The following is a 15,912-nucleotide window of genomic DNA, read 5'->3' as shown; positions in this document are numbered from 1 at the left end:
CACTGCATTTTCAGTACAAATGCTTGGGACCATACTTTCACATCTCATTTGAAATATTAGACCCCTAAATTTACAGTTCTCTCTTACTGTTTGCTTGATAGAGAAATTGGGACATATACTATATTAATTCCTATATGCCCAGTGTTTTTAGAAAAGTTTCAAGGATCTTTTTGCTATAATTTTCATTTTAATCGCCTGAACCAAAATGTTCAGGTAAAGATCCATTAAATACAATCTATATTATTAAAAAATATAAGGGAAAAGTTTCTCAAATGTTAGAGGCCATCTGGTTTAACTTTGTCATATAAAGCCAAGGAAATTATGGTTTAGAGAAGTTAACAACTTGCCTAACACTAAATAATACCTGGGTTTTGAAAATTTAACTCAAAATTACCTATATTTATTTTTTTCCTCTCAAAGCCTAGATGGCATGTATGGCCACCCTGGGGAGAAATGATGAGACAGATTATAATTATAATATTTTAGCCCAGGATCATTACCTTTAGAGGACAACACTGTAAGTACCAACACTAACACTATCCCAATGCTATGTGATGTGTCTATGATTATTGTGATCTGCAACACACAAGCTTCAGAGCAGAATTTCTTACCTGAAAAATCCAGACTGAATAGACTTACTCAGTAACTGTTCTATCTTTATATAATCCCTAAAACACCTCTCAATGCTTTTAGAAGACTGATTATGCAGTTCTTCCTTTATAATTTTAAATCTAGGACACCATCAAGTAACCTTAAGAGAATAAGAAAGCAGCCACAATACAGCAGTGAGAAAATGAGTCCCAGTTCTGCACCTACTAGCTCTGTGATCCTGTGATATTCAAGGTCACAGAGCTATGTGATTAAAATGAAGATATTTCTACTAACCTTTCAATATTCTTAAGGGGATTAAATATAATTTATATATATATATAAATATATATAAAATATATATTTAATATAATTTATAGTTACTTTGTAACTATAAAGCACTGAACAAATCTGTTATTTTAAGACTTTTTTAAAATTATCACTTTACAGTTATAATTTCAATAGTAATCATAGATATACTATTCATCGTTATGTATGTTAACTAAAATATCATGTGCACAGCAATTTACAGAATAATATATATTACCTCACCGAGGCTGAGATGAACCCTTAAAGTTTCTGTTTCCCTTTTATTGGTTAAGCAACTAATGCTCAGGGAGACTGCCTTGTCTGAGGTCAACCAGTAAGGGACACAGCTGACTCCACCCCAGAGCTTTCTAACTTCATATCCAGAGTTCTGTCAAAAAACACATACCCTTATTTCATTCAATCCGTGAATAACAGTTTCTATATTTTGAGGATGATCAAGTGCTGCTTTGACACAATTTAGATGAAAAAGTTAAAATGAACATATTTAAAGATAATGCTAATAAGGTTTAATAATATGAAAAATGGTATTTTCACAAACCAAGTATTATCAGTAAACCTTTATTTGGGTTCTTAACAAGTTACTCTCTCATTCATTTGATTCTTTTCACGTTTAAAATTTACAGAGAACAGTTCCATTTCCAACATGTTTCAGCTAGGCCAACAATTTTGTCTCTTAAACTGAACTCCTTGGAACATATGCTCTGGCAAAGCTGTTAGCTTCATGTGAGTCCAAGGCAGGTAACATCGATGACGTCATGCCCATTAAAAGCTGAGTTGGTCAGGAGTGGTGGCTCATGACTAATCCCAGCACTTTGAGAGGCCAAGGCGGATGGATGGCTTGAGCTCAGGAGTTCAAGACCAGGCTTGGCAACATGGCAAAACCCCATCTCTACAAAAAATACAAAAATTAGCCAGGCTTGGTGGCTTGAACCTATGGTCCTAGCTACTCAGGAGGCTGAGGTAGGAGGATTGCTTGAGCCCAGGAGGTCAAGGCTGCAGTGAGTCAAGGTCACCCCACTGCACTCCAGCCTGGGTGACAGAGTGAGACTATGTGTCAAAATAAAGCAGAGTCTGTGGAGTCAGGCCATCCTGGGTTCCTATCTAATTACTAGTCATATAACCTTAGGCTGGTTACCCTCCCCAGGTCTTGGTTGTTTTCTATAAAGGGGAAAAGACACTATCTGCCTTGAAGGAGGATTAAACTGGTTTTCCTACCTGGTGAGGCAAATCAGTCTTCTTACTTTACAGTCACAGTTACGTGTCTGTTAGACTGTCTGCTTTTGGCCAGGAATAAGCCTAGTTGGCCTCCTCATGTTCTGGCTTGTTCTGATCTTTCATTGCTCTCCAATGGGGACCAACTTATTAGAACAAGCAAATAGGAAGGGAATCCTCTGCTTGCTTGCTACAAGTCTGGGCAGAAGACAGTGACACACCTGTAAGCTAACACTTCTAAAGACAGACATTTTCAGCACAACAGTTCCTAATCATAAACTCCTAGAATCCTTTATGTTTTCCAACCATTTAAGGACAAAGTGCAATCTCTGCCATATAAACACACGAATCATAAGTTTCTAATCATAAGCCCCTAGAATCCCTAATATTTTCCGTCCATTTAAGGACAAACTGCAATCTTCCCCATGTAAACAATCCAATAAACAAAAAGCAGAAATAAAACTGTAGTATCAAATCTAGAAGGCTTCAATTACAAGGTCTGATAAATAATATAAATCCAACTCATTTACTTTGACAACAACATGATAATGGTACTCTTTTACGCCTCATCTTCAGGGAATGAAGTGATAAATGAAGCTTATATTAATTTTACATTACCAATTTTATATTAATCACTTTTGGAAACAACAGCAACAAAAACCCCTTGTTAAGTATTCTAAGCACCAGGACTTATGTTTAAGTATGCAGAGCAAAGAAGCAACTCAGGGTCTGAAATAATGTTAGATGAGGGATCGCAATGTTGGGTGATCCTTCACTTGAAATCGGAATTCCAATGAAAATTTATTCTTAGATCCCATGTAACTTATTAACAGTTGTACACAAATGCTCATGGGGACCCAAGGGAAAAGGCCAAGACTCTGTTCAATTTATTGTGGAGCTAACAAGATAAAAATGGCACAACAGACATCAAATTATTGAATGCTTTAAGTCTTTGTTTTGGCCTCCAAGTGCTTCAGGTCACCTAAATAAAGACTGGGATTTCTGGTAATTTTTCACCGAAGTGAGGGAAAGTCCATTTCACAAAGTAAGGGCAAAATAAAACTTAAGCAATCCCACATCCTTTCACCCCATTAGATTTTTTTGAAATATTATCGGTCTGGGAATTCCCCAAATCTGAAACCACGCAGTAGGTATATGGGTAGAACAGGTGCTCACAAAACCAATATTGTCAGCCTTGGAGGGGTCAGTTCTCACTTAATGTGAGATGCATTGCAGCCAAATTTGGCCTTGCAGATACACAGCTCTGCCTTCTTATGAGTGTATAATAACATGCCCAATTCTTAGCTCAGGTGACCCCTCTGGAGTCATCTACCTGGCAATATCTATCAGATCTGCTTGGTTCCTACTGCATAGGCTACTCCTCTGGCACTCAATCTTTGCCTGCTCTGGTCACCCTTTGCCTAAATGAACCTCTAGATCTGACCCCTCCTGGACAGGCCCAGTCTTTTGTCATCTACATGTGACAGACTATGGAGTTGAAGACACACAACCACAAATTTGTCGTTCTCAATTCAAAGCTTATAGAATAGTTATTTCCCTTTTCAAATTCAAGTTCAGCTCTTGGGGTATTTAATGAAAAAACAATACAGAGTCAATCATTTCATAAACATTTTTTGAACACCTGCTGTGAGCCAGGCATGGTTCCAGGGGTTGTGGATACATCAGTGAACATTCAAACAAAAATCTCTGCTCTCACGGAGCTTATGTTACAGTGTGTGTGTTTGAGAAGTAGAGGGAAAGGCAATATGTAATGAATACAATAAATAGGTAAATTATATATCTCATATATTGGAAGGTAAGTGCTATAGAAAAAATACTACAAGGTAGGAGTGCTGGGGGGCGGGAGGGGTGCTGCAATTTTAATGAGGTAAAAGAGAAGAAATGACACCTATCCTTCAGGAATTCAATACTACACAGCTCTTTGGTCTAGTCAGATTGCAAACTCTGTGAAGGCAGGCATGAAATGAGATTCGTCTTTGCACTCCTGGTACCTGGAAGACAAATGGACCTTAAATAGCTGCTGGAAAAACAAACGCACACCTTCTGTTATTTTTCCAAAGCAATGCTATTTGTAGTAAATGGCATAGATTTACGAGACAGCTGGTTAGGAAATGAGTGTACTATTTGGAATTGAAAAGACAGCATACCTTGGAATCAAATCCTTTAAATTCCACTTCACGGTACTCAAAACAACAATCCTAAGACTTTTTCTCTACTAGAGTTCTGTGGGGACAAGATCCCAAGGAAAATCCATATCACTCTCCCATACTGCTGTTGCAAAGTAAAAATGTCCATCAATCAACTTCAAGTGGGAGATACTCCACCTTTTTAGACCAATAGAGAGGCAAGATAACGGATGAAGCATGGGATCCAGGTGGTGAAGACAGTAATGTTAGAGGCTCTTGAGGACACAGAGAAGACAAAAATGAAACAGAATATAAAGCATAACCATCTTTATCAAGGCTCTCTATGATGCTTACCCATGCCTCCCCCCAGCTCCTCCTCCCACTGAAGCCACAGGATAGGCATGGTTCCTTGTCTCACTCAAGAATTTTTTGTCTTCTTGAAGCTTGTTACCGTGGTGGCTTTCTGAGTTGCAAGTGTCAGCTAATAAGTGTACAAAAAAATGTCATTATAAATCATCAGTCCTTCTTCCTGTTGTGGCACTCATACTCTGACACTGCTATGTAATCATGCATATATTCACTCACTTTCTGAATAAACATCAATGAAAGCCTACTGTGTGCCCAGTTTTAAGTGCTCGGGGTTCAGAAGCAAACAAGGACAAAGCCCTTGTCACCAAGGAGACATTTTTCAAGTGGAATTAGACAATAAATGTATAAATATATAATATAACGTCAGTTGACAATGAGTACTATGAAGGAATATAGCAAGGTATGGGAATAGAGAGTGATGGAGGTTTGTATGTGGATGTGTCTGCCACTTTAGAGAAGGTGGATGGGTAAGCAGCCGCTAAGATGGTGCCAAGGATCCCCACCTCCTAGTATTCAGACCCTCATGTACTCCCCTCCTCTTAAGTGTGGGCTGGACTTACCGACTCCTGTCTAACCAACAGAATAGGGCAGAGGCAATGGGATGCCATTTCTGAGAGTAGGGCATAAAAAGACTTGCTTCTGTCTTGGGTTCTCTCTAACTCTGTCTTCCTGGCTCTGGCAGGAAGCCAGCTGCCATGGCATGAAGCATGAGTGAGCTTGTGGGTAAATCCTCTCCCACGCAATCCTCAAGACTGCAGCCTGGATGACATCTTGACTACAGCCTTGTCAGAGACCCTGAGTCAAAATCACCCAGCTAAGCTCCACCCAGATTCTTGACCCACAGAAACTGAGACGTATTTGTTGCTTTCAGCCACTAAGTTTTGGGATAATCTGTTATGCAGCAATGGACTAATACCCAGTCAAGGACGGTCTCTCTGAGCAAACGACTTTGGAAACACACAGGCCGTGTGAAGATTTAGGGGAAGAGAGGTTCGGGAAGTAAAGGGCAAGTGCCAAGGCCCTGAAATGGCAATGTTAGGCTTATATGAATAAAAGAAGTGAGAAGGCCAGTGTGGCAGAGTCACAGGTGATGCTTTGGGAAGACAGCAGGGTGGGGCAGGTGGGGGAGGCAGGCAGCTCATGCAAGCCAGCCAGGAGGGCTCCTATGGATAACACGACACAGTCTGTACTGTGAAGACCATTAGTTTAACTCCCACTAACTGGCTTAAACAACAACTATATATATCAATAGCAATAGCTAATGTTTGAGTATTTAAGTGTACTAGAAATTGTGCTAAGTGCTTTACTTCATTTATTTGTCACAATAGCCCTATAAAGTAGATGTTATTATTAGCCTAATTTTATAGGTAAGGAAACTGAGGCTCAGAAAGGTTAAGTCACTTGCCCACATTCATAAGATAGGAAGTGTGGAGCCAACAGGCCCTCTGACTTCAGAGACCCTACCCTTCACCTCTACACAATACTGCCTTGAAAGAGGTCGGCAGAGAAACAGAAAGTCTCTCCCACCCATGAAAAAAAAAAAACAAAAATTGTAACCCCAAGCTGTTGTTTAAGCCAACTAGTTCAGTCTCTGCGTGATTAGATGCTCCCGGCTGTTGGATTTTCTCTTGGAGTCCTCTTTAACAGAATTGGTGGGGGCATTATTCATAATTTTTTTGAGGTTTGACTTAAGTCAGGAAGGTAAAACTCAGAAAAGCACCAAGGTAGCTTTTCTTTTTGAGATATGCTAAGTGCCTTGCATAATGAACAGGGAATATACGGAGAAACAGTACTAGATAAAAAAAAATCAGGCTGGGCGGTGGCTATCCCAGCACTTTGGGAGGCCGAGGCAGGCAGATCACGAGGTCAGGAGTTTGAGACTAGCCTGTCCAATGTGGTGAAACCGTGTCTCTACTTAAAAATACAAAAATTGGCTAGGCGTGGTGGTGGGTGCCTGTAGTCCCAGCTACTTGGGAGGCTGAGGCAGGAGAATCTCTTGAACCCGGGAGGCGGAGGTTGCAGTGAGCTGAGATCGCGCCACTGCACTCCAGCCTGGCCAACAGAGTGAGACTCTGTCTCAAAAAATAAATATAGTCTTTGTAATGCAGTTTTTACAACCAACTGACCTAGATTGAGCCCTGGCTTCCTACCAATAGTCCAGATACCTGGCACCAAGCCAGGTATCCATCTGCTATAGAACTTGCTTTTCTTTCTGCTTAACCTTTATCTTAAGGCTTAAGGAAGATTATGAATGTTCCATCAGAATCTTAATTTCTTTTTTCAAAGAGGAGAAACACAATTTGTCTGTGATTTTTAAAAATATCCTATTAATGAGAATGCTATTTTAAAGTATTTTTCTTAAAAGCTACGGCTTATCAGACTGATAACCTTCCATACCCGGGTCCTCAAATCATATTATAGATGGAAGAAAACAAAAAAAATAACACAGGCTACTACGGTTTTTTGTTTCCAAGTTTTCACCTTGAAGGAATATAAACCAACCCAGCTTGCTCAACATCAATGACCTTACAATAATAACACTAATAGCTAACATTGAGGGCATGCTTTACGGTTCAGGTACCGTCCCGAGCACTTTGAATATTATCTAAATTAACAGTTGTAACATCCCTATATGGTATTCTTGTTATCCCAATTTACAGAAGAAGAAACTCAGGCACAAAGATATCAAACAGTATGTCCAAGGTCTGATGGCTAACGTCTAGAGCCAGGATCAAAACCCAGGCATTATGAGTCCAACAGCTCTTAACTCCAATGTTATACTGCCTCAGTTTGCTATGCCCATGCTTACTGAAAAGATATTCAGGATTCCACACACATCAACTTCTATTCCTAAAGAAGGTCTATTTTGGCTGGGCACAGTGGCTCACGTCTATAATCCTAGCACTTTGGGAGGCTGAGGTGGGAGGATCACTTGAGTCTAGGAGTTTGAGACCAGCCTGGGCAACACAGTGAGACTGTCTCCACAAAAAAATAAAATAAAATTAGTGAGGCATGGTGGCACATGCCTGTAGTCTCAGCTACTCAGGAGGCTGAGGTAGGAGGACTGCTTGAGCGTGGGAGGTCAAGGCTGCAGCGAGTTGAGATTGCACCACTGCATTCCAGTCTGGGTAACAGTGCAACCATCTCAAAAAAAGAAAAAAAAAAGTGTACTTTTCTTTAAAAAAAAAAAAAAAAATTTTTCAATTAAAATAAGTCCTGCAATATACATACATATATCAGCCAACCAAAACACCTCCAATATCCTACATATCCTCCTTCCCACACAGTAGTTCCATATTCTTTACTATAATTGTTAGGTAAATATATATACAGGTTAAAGACAGATGATATACATTTAGGCACTAATAAAAGTTACAAACACATACAAGGCTGAAATACACAATTTATTCCTCTAGAAAGGTTCATAATTTTGCTTTCATTGCTAAATAATCTAAGCTCAGGTTTTTAAAAAAATTCTGGGCTCATTCTCTTTTATCCTTGGTCTCTCTCTTCCTGTATTTCTCTGCTCAAATGTCACCTCCTCATAAAGGCCTTCCTTAACTACTTAATCTCAGTGTCTTCTCCTTGTCATCATTATTTTACTACCTGAAATTAAGTTTGTTTGCATGTTTCTTTATTGTCCAACTCTGCCATTAGAAAAAAAAAAAACTGTATGTGGGTCAACTTGTTCACTGCCGTATCCTGGCCCCTAAACTGTGCCTCCATGTAGTATGTGCTCAATATTTATGGAACGAATTAATGAAAACATTCCCTGTAAAGCAAGCAACTTGGTGAGTGCAGACCGCAAGAGCCAGGCTGTTCACTGCCCTGATCTCCTCCCCTCAACTCTCAATTTTCACATTGGTAGCCCTGGATTCATATCCTTGTAAAAGACATGAATTCTTCTGATATGGGTTGGGGAAGGAGGTAAGGGTGGATGCACCCACTAACTCCTATTAGTAAGGACAGGTTGGAGAGAAGAAATGATAAATCCTGCCTTACCGGTTTTTGGTTGTGAGGGAATGGTAGGATAAACAAAGGGGTAAATGAACCCGGATATGGGGCCTTTGGGGTCATCTACAACTCTTCTATTACTCCTCCATAGAATCTGTCTCTAAGTTACTTTTTTTGTTTAAGCATTTTTTTTGTATCCATCCTTTTATCTCCTGTCCTACAAGTATGCCTTCCTTACATTATACCTGAACTATTACAAATGTCCCCAGCTCACTGCTGTCTTCCAGTTTCCTTCCACTTACCCATTCTGCACACGGGCATGGGACAAAAAACAAAAAACTAAAACTTTATGGCAGTTCTCACTCAAGAATCTTTAACAGCTCTCTTACACTGAGAAAAAGGAAATCATTTATTCCTGTTATTAGTATTTTATAAGCCGCCAATTCTTTTGCCATCTTCACTGGCTGATAGAATGGGTGCTCACGAAAGAATCGAAGTTTCAGTAGTGCCTTTCACCCATCCCATTCTGAATTCATCACATAATACTCTACACTGCACATTCGGGCACTTCATTGTTAATACAATTGGTTTTCTTTTTCATGTGTACAGCTCTTGTCTGCCTTCTCCAAAACCACAGAAGGATTTTCATGACAGATTCATAGTCTCTTATTTCCACCATTTCTCAGGACTGTGCTACTATTAGGTACATACTTATTGTATAGTTAAATAACTAGAGATCTAATTCCAAGTTTGAGAAGAATTTCATCATGAGAAAAAAAAAAAAAACAACAACAACAGAAAAAAAACACACACACAGTTAACTGTACCAGGATAGTTTATAAAGCAGCAAAATAAAATAGCAATATTAAGAATTTGAGCAAAAAAAGGCTGGGTTTGGGGGTCTTAGTAAGTACTTGAAAGCAGATGGGTAAACTTCCAAGAGCCCAGTTTAAAGGTTGTTACAAAGAATGACTCTAAATAACGCTAACCAAAAAGATGACTTTTGTCTAGTGATCTGGAGACCATCTAAAATCTGAATAATATGTTGACGGGCAACTAAAAGAAGGCTGGTGGGCGGTAGGCCATGGAACTTGATATGCTTTCCTGTCGCTTGAGATGCAAGATACTCTTTGGGTCAATACTGAAGAGACCACTTTGTATGTAGACACCTTTCCATCTCTAGAGATTCTGTGTGAACCTGTGCATTACGCCAACTAATTAGAGTACTTAGATGTTACAGCTATATGCAATTTATAAATAATTAGCTTGTAAAGTACTTTGAAAATAGAAAGTGCCAGCAAGTACTCAGAATTACTATATATTAAAAGCTTTTGGTATATAATATTATATAATAATCGGCTTTTTAAAAGTCATAGTACTTTACAGCTGAAGAGAACTTCTGATCTTGAATCACTGGCATGAGTTTATTTAGAATAAAATGTTATTGGAGTGCAAATCAGATGCGGATTAACTTTTCACAGTACGTATGAGTATGATTCACATTCGTCTCCCTGGTCCTTTTTGGACCAACTCAGCTTTCCCTCAGGTCCCTACAGACTTTATGCAGATTCCTTTCACATATACAAGACTCTTGGTTAACCTGCCTACCCTGTTCTCAGTTTCTTCCCTTCACCCAACTGCCTTCTGCAGGTGTTTTTTATGAACCTGTGAGTTTATGGCCACCCTAAAGAGATTCAAGACAGAATGCTACATGATCAGTCGAAATCCTTTTAGGTGCAATGAAGTCGTGATGTGGTGAGTGGTCGCCTCTGGGTGTGTTTCCTACTGTACTTCATCTGCTATCATCAGTCTGTACCTTGCTGTCCACTAATTAAACTTTGTTTTCATCTCCTGACAGGCCTTGGTTCAGAGGAATTAAACTCCATGTAAGTAATTCTGTTTACTATTCCCACAGGCAAAGTTTTGGGAGAGGAAAAAAGTTTTTAATCCTTTTCCACATCCTTTTTAAGCTTCCTTTTATCTTCAAAGGCTAATGCCCTTAAACATTGACTTTCCAGAATTTCTTACTATCACCATAAGAGAATATTCTGTATCCTTGCCCTATGACATCCCTGCTTCCGCCTAAACTCACCTCTTCCAATGTCTTCATGTGCTTCTTTTATTGGAAAACCAAACTAAGCCATTCCTCTGTATGAGTGGTAATGTTTACTCCTCCTAGGTAGTAAACTAATGCTGCTTCTGCCTAGTGACCTCCATGTTAACTTCAGGTGACATTTTTCTATTCCCTATTTGAAACCCTTGGCTTCCATACCCTACTTTTGCACTTTCCTACCATCACATTGACCCAAACTTATAAATACTCTTATCTTTAAAACTCTTCTTTGACCCAAACTTTAAATACTGAAGTTGCCTAGGGCTTGGTTCTGGGCCCACTTCTTTGCCACCCTCTATTTTTTTTTTTTTTTTAATCAATTTTTGTCATCTTTATGGCAAGGACTCACAAAATTTGTCTCCAGCTTAGATCTCTTCCACGATCTCCAACTCACATAGCCACTGCTTACAATGTTCAAAGATGAAACTTTTGATTCCTATCATCTTTTCCACCTCCCAATCTATTTTCCATTTTAAGCTTTTCAATTTCAGTAATTGGCCCTAAAGCTAGGCAGTAGTCATCTTTGATTCTTCATCTTCCACATTCAATTCCTGAGGTGTACCAATTCTGTGCCAATTCAATTCTAAAATATACCTCAAACCTACCTTCTCTTCTCCATCATTAGCTTCTACCTTTCTAGGCCACTTCAACTCCTTATAGTGTCTCTCTCTGCTACTACTCCAGCCTCCCTATAATTCATCTCCCCCAACACTGTAATCAAAGTAATGAAGATGCCATTCCCACTGTGCTTAAAATCCAAAATCTCTACTACCCCGTCTCTTCCTGCCATGGACTCCAGAGGGACCAGCCCTTCTCCTTGTCTACTGTGCTACAAAAACATGCAAATCTTCTTTCAATATCTTCAGTTCCTCACGCCACCAGTTTTCTGCTTCAGGACCTTTGCACATGCTACACCCCCAGAATGCATTTTCTCTCTTTGCACAGCCAGCTCTCTCCCTTCCTGTAATCTCTAGAACACCTTTCCTAACTTCCATGCCTACAGCAGATTCCTTTCTCATGTTTTCTATCTTGACCCTACATTTGCTGCTTTCACAGAATTACAAGTTTTTAATTTTATATATATTTTTTGAGACAGGGTCTCACTCTGTCACCCAGGATGGAATGCAGTGGTGTGGTCATGGCTCATTGCAGCCTCAACCTCCTGGGTTCAAGATATCCTCTTGCCTCAGCTTCCCAAGTAGCTGGGACTACAGGCATGTGTCACCATGCCGGGATAGCTTTTTAATTTTTTTGTAGAGACACGGACTCCCTATGTTGCCCAGGCTTGTCTCCTGGGCTCAACTGATCCTCCCACCTTGGCTTCCCAGGTATGAGTCCTATGGCGAGCCTTACAATGTTGTTGTTTTTTTTTTTGGTTTTTTTTTGTTTTTTTTTTGTTTTTTTTTAAGGGGCTCTTATAATAACACATGTTTTATGAGAACAGGACTTACTCTGTCTCATCCACTATCCCTATATATCTATCCCCAAGGCCTGGAACATACTAGTGCTCAAAAATATGGAAATATCTTTAAAGAAGTTGACTGAGTATAGGAAATGTAGGCTCTACAGCAGGCTAGTATAAGAGGTCAGGATTGAGTGACTGAAAAGCTGCAGGCCATAACTACTTACATGAATTCATAGAGTATTTACTAAGTGTCCACTACCTGTCAGGTGTTCCAGATACCAGAATCATGTTGACCTGCAAGTTGATATAGTGGGTAAATAAGCACTACCAACAGCATAGTAAATACCAAGGCCAGGAAACACAGGGTGTAATGAAAGCACAAAGAAGTACCCAAACTAGGCTGGGGGGCCTGACACATAAGCTTTGACTTAGTATGGCAGGAGTAAGACTGGCCCAGGAAGAGGGGATAGCATAAACAAGGCCCCAAAGCACAGAGCACTGGTGGATGGGATATGTGTTTTCCAAAACAGTCACTTCCCCTACATGGAATTTTCCTTCTCCTTGGCTTTACCTTCTCTCAAATAGGGCTTCTTCTATGTTACCGTAGGCTATACCTATCTAAGGACTGAAAATGTTATCTAGTCATCCCAATTTTCTCCTTCTGTAACATAATCAAAACATCTTACCTTACTTAGATCATGACTAAGTATCAACATCCCGAAAATCAAGCAGTAAACTGGTATATTTCCTGTAAATGCCTCAAAGATGGAGCCTTACTCCTTAAAACTCTCATGTAAAACCAGAATTCTCACACTTCTTTCAAATTATTCCCACCCTTGCCCAGTCTACCAACCACAGCAAATGATGCAATTCTTTAAAAGCCAAAAAGTTTAGCAAGAAGTCAAGTCCCCACCCCAATTTCCTTTCCTTCTTTTCTTAAACTAACAACAGTCTAACTGCGGTAATGGTTTTTGTCTCTTCCCTTACTCCCACCACCCCAACTACAGACATGGATACATACTCCTTTTAATTCCCATGATCACAGTTCTTGTCTAGGTCTCTGATATGCTCAGTTTCCTCATTTTCAACGCTGACTTAATTAAAAGAAAAAAAAGTCATCCTCAAGGACCATTTTGTTGCATGGAACAGAAACCAGTCAAACTAGTTTAAATAAAAGAGGGAATTTATTAGAAGAATACAGAGGTTTTTGCAGAGGTTCCAACAGCTGCGAAGGGCAACAGCTAGAATCACGCCTTTCTGAAGGACAGAGTATGCTGTAACCACAAACTTCTAATTCTGTGTTCTGCACCATCAGGAAGAGAATATCCTATAGGACAGTTCTCCTTGTATACTGCATAAGGGACTAGAATGTGGATTCATTTCTGCTTGCTTTTTGATCCTTATAGTCCTTTATGCTGGCCTCAAACTTGTCAAGCACATGTTGGCAGACACTCATGAGCTCATTCAGGCCTCTCTGAAATGGCTCAACAGCTGGAAGGGTACCTCGAGTCTGAATGCGTAAATTAATTTTGCTCTCTGAAGGATGGGTCGTAGTGTAACCACAAAATTCCACTTCCGGGTTCTTCATGATCATGTAACGCAGAGAATTTCCTAGGGTATGGTCTTCCTCGTGCAATACAAATGTCACACAGTGTCTATCTGTTCCAGCTGCCTGGACCATTTCCAGGGCTGTCTTCCTCTCGCCTTCAGCCATTGAGGTCTTCAATCCAGATATTTTTCTACACACATATTTTTTATAAAAATGAGATCATACTGAATATTGTTTTGTAACTAGCTTTTTTTCATTTACTATATCACATTGCAACGCATTATTATTAATCTACTCCAGCTACATAGAATTATTCGCCTCTCATTTTCCTGCCTCCACAAACTCTATCAATAAATAATTTATTGCCTCCAGTTTTTCCCTGCTCCATCTGACCATCCACACTGGCCACAAGGGGAGTTTTCTTAGAAAAACACAAACTTAAGTGTTCGCAAAAATATTCTTTGGTAGAGTCACAAGCAAGGGATAGGATTAGAATAGGATTGGTCCTGCTAGAGGATGAAAAGGGGGTTGAAAGGCATAAAAATCCCGATTGCTCTAGTATAAAAATAGAGGATACAGATGATCAATGTGCAGGCCCAACTACGGCTTCCATTTTGCAAGAGAAGGAAACTAGGAGAATGGAAGGTCCAGGAGTCAAGCGGGAGGGAGAAAAAGAGCTCAGTGCACAGATGAGTGGCTTTAGGAGCAGACTGTACATACAAGGAACGTGAGCCGTAGTTACAGGGACAGAGGCACCAGTACCGTCCTCAGGGAGCAGAGGCCCGGGGCGTGATTTTACACGCTGCTGTTCTAACGGGGATGGGCAGTTCGGATACTTAACTCTGGTCTCCCAACTTGTCTTCCCTCCTTAATAGCTAGCGCACCTCTCAGTCTCTCAATTGAAACATTCGTGTCTCCTCCCCACCTCTCTCTCCATGATTCTTCTCTGCGCCCCGAGTCAGGCCCCGACTGCCAGGCCGGGCAGCGTGCCCCTCGGCCACCCGCTCCCCTTGGGCGCGGCCCGCTCCGCCCGCCTCCTCCTCGGCCGTTACCTCTCCAGCTCCTGGTCCTCTTCCATCGCTGGGGCGGTTTCCGGATCCTCAGGTGGTGCTGGCGGATCGGGGGTTCTGTCCCATAGCGCGAGGCGTGGAGACGAAGCAGGAAGGAAGGACAGACCGACGGAAGGCGCGGAGGACGGAAGGAGGGAGGAGGAGCCGCAGCGGCGCGGCAGGGCCCAGCCGCGGGGCGGGGCATCAGGCTCCGCCCCCAGGCCCCGCCCCGACGCGGGGTGGGCGGTGGCTCGCGGCCCGGCGGCTCACCTGGGCGACCAGGGGAGGCCACTCACGGCGGGAGGGGCAGGGGGTGGGGCCAGCGCCGCTTTACCCCGAGGCCCAGACAGGCCTGCGGGCGCGCCAGCTCAACCTTGGTACCTTTCCCCAGGTGATGGCGAAGGAGCGGGGCCTTACCTGCCGCCCCCAAATCACTTCCCTTCCCAGTGGCAAGGGCGAAAGAGGCCCGACTCCCCCACTGGGGCGGTGTTGACCCAGGATGGCCCTGGAGGGCCTTCTGTGGGACGACAGGCTTAAGCTCTAGTCGGTCAACACACCTTGAAGAGGGAGGGGGTCACGTGCAAGATGAGTCACGACAGAATACGAGGGTTGAAGGCGGTATTTGTCTCACCGGGGACCTTGCAGTTGCATTCTCAACTGGGTCAAATAAAGGGCAAGAAAGAAATGTCTTTCTCTTTTGGGGTAGTGAGAGTTTGGGAAAAAACTGTTTCCCACCTCATTCTTTCCGTCCTAGGATTCCTTCTACCCCCCAGAGCGCGTCCTCTCCAGCTGTGGACTTCCTTTTCCCTTTACCCGCTGTGGCTCTTCAAACCTCCTCACCTGCGGAACCCGCCCTCACCTTTGTTCCCAGGTGCCCAGCCCCCGCCTCGGCAACCTTCGCCACCCAGACTCGCTCTCCGCCCAGCTCCCAGCGTCCCGGCCCCGGCCGCGCTCCCTCAGGTGCCCTTCCTCTCGAATAGGCCCTTCTCCGCTAGCCGCTGGCCCCGACCCTGCCCCACTCCAGCTGTCCTGCGCAACTACGTTTCTGCTTCCCTGCGCCACCTGTTCTCCTAGCCTCCCCCCACCCCGCCCCGCGATTCCTCTGGATGTTCACTCCTTCCCGAGCAGTGCCACTCCTGGCGGCGGCCCGGGGTGCGCACAGGCACCTAGCCCCCGGGGCTTCCGCAGGGGAATCA

At 42.1% G+C, this 15,912-nt stretch overlaps 3 protein-coding genes across 4 annotated transcripts in view; 1 reads left to right on the top strand and 2 right to left on the bottom strand.

The window, feature by feature from the left end:
• Nucleotides 1-15,912, bottom strand: part of LOC105553805 — a 45,827-nt gene extending 29,915 nt beyond the window's left edge. The window contains exon 1 of one of the 2 annotated variants that reach the window (XM_011999969.1): nucleotides 15,576-15,912. Coding sequence is in view for 1 of the 2 variants with exons in the window: in XM_011999968.1 (XP_011855358.1) it covers nucleotides 14,720-14,745 (26 nt within the window). In the remaining variant the exon portion in view is untranslated. Of the gene's footprint in view, nucleotides 1-14,719; nucleotides 14,945-15,575 lie in introns of those variants that run through there. The other variant, XM_011999968.1, reaches the window with a different exon arrangement.
• Nucleotides 13,281-15,253, bottom strand: LOC105553806 (DNA-directed RNA polymerases I and III subunit RPAC2). Its single transcript, XM_011999971.1, has 2 exons — nucleotides 14,720-15,253; nucleotides 13,281-13,857 (listed from the first exon to the last, which is right to left on the bottom strand). The coding sequence occupies exons 1-2, from the start codon at nucleotides 14,743-14,745 to the stop codon at nucleotides 13,482-13,484; spliced, it is 402 nt and encodes a 133-aa protein (XP_011855361.1). The 5' UTR covers nucleotides 14,746-15,253; the 3' UTR covers nucleotides 13,281-13,481.
• The window catches only part of LNX2 (ligand of numb-protein X 2), a 75,851-nt gene continuing 75,469 nt past the window's right edge, over nucleotides 15,531-15,912 (top strand). Inside the window, exon 1 of the mRNA XM_011999972.1 lies at nucleotides 15,531-15,676. The gene's annotated coding sequence lies outside the window, so the exon portion shown is untranslated. The remainder of the gene's footprint in view (nucleotides 15,677-15,912) is intronic.

The sequence above is a fragment of the Mandrillus leucophaeus genome, unplaced genomic scaffold (assembly GCF_000951045.1).
Source record: "Mandrillus leucophaeus isolate KB7577 unplaced genomic scaffold, Mleu.le_1.0 Scaffold61, whole genome shotgun sequence".
Lineage (NCBI taxonomy): Eukaryota > Metazoa > Chordata > Mammalia > Primates > Cercopithecidae > Mandrillus > Mandrillus leucophaeus.
Note: the sequence above shows the minus strand (reverse complement) of the source record. Positions and strands in the feature narration are given on the sequence as shown.